We start from the raw sequence: 1796 nt of genomic DNA on the forward strand, positions 1-1796 counted from the left end.
AATAAACTTTTCAGTTATTCAATTTCTATTTTTGGAGAGGGATAGTGCTTGTTTCAATTATGGCTAATATTAGCGTGAATTTACTGACTATAAAATATATTTTGAACAACGTTTTAATTAGTTTATATTAATTAACCTTCTTTGTATTATAACTAGAAATTTTCAAAAGCTAATGAGAAAATAGGTGGTAAATTAAGTTGATTATCAATAATGAATACTCCTATCATTTAGTTTCTCTGACCAGTGTTGTATTATTCGAGTGCCGTTGTTATATTTGGTAGGACAGTTTTGGTTAAATATTCACACCTCTATCTCGGTTAATCTGATGTTTAGCAAATAGATTTGCTGCAGAAGGGATTGGTTATTTCACACAGATTTTTTAAAAAGTGACAGTTAAGTCTTCACTTTCATTCGAATTCACTTCGTTGAACCCGGAATCGATAGAAGTCAGTATAACTGACCAATACGCCAATAAAAGATACTAGTGAACATAAAACCAAAAATATGCTAAGATTTTTTTATTTCCATACTATCACATCAATCATCATGACTATTTGAGAGACAACAGCTTAAACTGTTCACTTCTTCTTGTAGTAGAGGGAAGCGGGGCTCCAGTAGCTGCTGTAGGTCAGGGGAGAGTACGCAGCGTAGTTGGAGTAGTAGCTAGGGTACGAGTAGGCTCCGTAGGACGACAAAGGGTAGGCAGCTGAAGCTCCGTAAGTTGAGTAGGCAAGAGGGGTATACGCTGGGGCAGCGACGGCGGCGGTAGTCACGGCTGGAGCAGTGTATGCTGGAGCAGCAAGGGCAGCGGTGGTCACGGCTGGAGCAGTGTACGCTGGGGCAGTATATGCGGCAGCGTAAGTTGGGGCGGCGTATGTACGGGCAGCGTAAACCGGGGCAGTATATGTTGGGGCGGTGTAAGCTGGGGCGGTGTAGGCTGGGGCAGTGTAGGCTGGGGCGGTGTAGGCTGGGGCGGTGTAGGCCGTGGCAGTGTACGCTGGAGCCGCTACGACGGGAGCGGTGACGGCGGGAGCAGCTACAACTGGAGCGGAGACGGCTGGTGCGTGGACGGCTGGTACGTGGACGGCTGGTGCGTGGACGGCTGGTGCGTGGACGGCTGGTACATGGACGGCTGGTGTCTGGATTTGGTGCGCAACAGCAGGAGCAGCAACGGAGGTGGTGAGAGCGGGTGCAGCAACAGCGGGGGCAGCAATAGCTGCGCTAGAGAAGGCTGGAGCGCTGTATGAGTAGGTGGCGACAGGAGCACTGTAGGCTAGAGGAGCGTGTCCAAAGCTGGGTTTGCCAGAGGCAAGCGCCACAGTGGCGAGGGTAACAAGAATCTAGAAAATAATGAAATATATGTTAACAACTAAATAATTGGCACATATTAGATTAATATTTAAAAGTTAGATAACTTAAAAACAATTGGAAACTTAAAGATACCAACCAGCTTGAACATTGTAGTTGTTTGTGTGTCTCTCTGAATCTGCCGAAGACTGAATGATGATTTGCACTCTTTTGTGCACCATTTTATACAAAATTTTGTAAACCGGACTCTGACCTAATATTTGAATATTTAGTAATAATTAATTACGATCTTCTGAAGATTGCAATTTTTTTTTTCTCCTTCTTTGGAGATGGACTTATGTGAATAGATGACACTTAAATTATTCATAAATAATGGTGTGATCGTTTTGTTTTGCGTATGATTAGTCGGAATATAGATTTAATGAAACTACCGGACTTTAAATAGTGACGCGATACTTAAATTGTGATGCATTTTTGTTTACTATCCC

At 43.4% G+C, this 1796-nt stretch overlaps 1 protein-coding gene across 1 annotated transcript; it reads right to left on the reverse strand.

Moving 5' to 3' along the window:
* Positions 1-578: 578 nt before the first annotated feature.
* CPH25 (cuticular protein hypothetical 25) lies at positions 579-1459 on the reverse strand. The gene is given in 2 exon segments (NM_001173281.1): positions 579-1340; positions 1448-1459. Coding segments are annotated over 2 exon segments (774 nt in total).
* Positions 1460-1796: the final 337 nt, after the last annotated feature.

Source organism: Bombyx mori, chromosome 11 (genome assembly GCF_030269925.1).
Source record: "Bombyx mori chromosome 11, ASM3026992v2".
Classification (NCBI taxonomy): domain Eukaryota; kingdom Metazoa; phylum Arthropoda; class Insecta; order Lepidoptera; family Bombycidae; genus Bombyx; species Bombyx mori.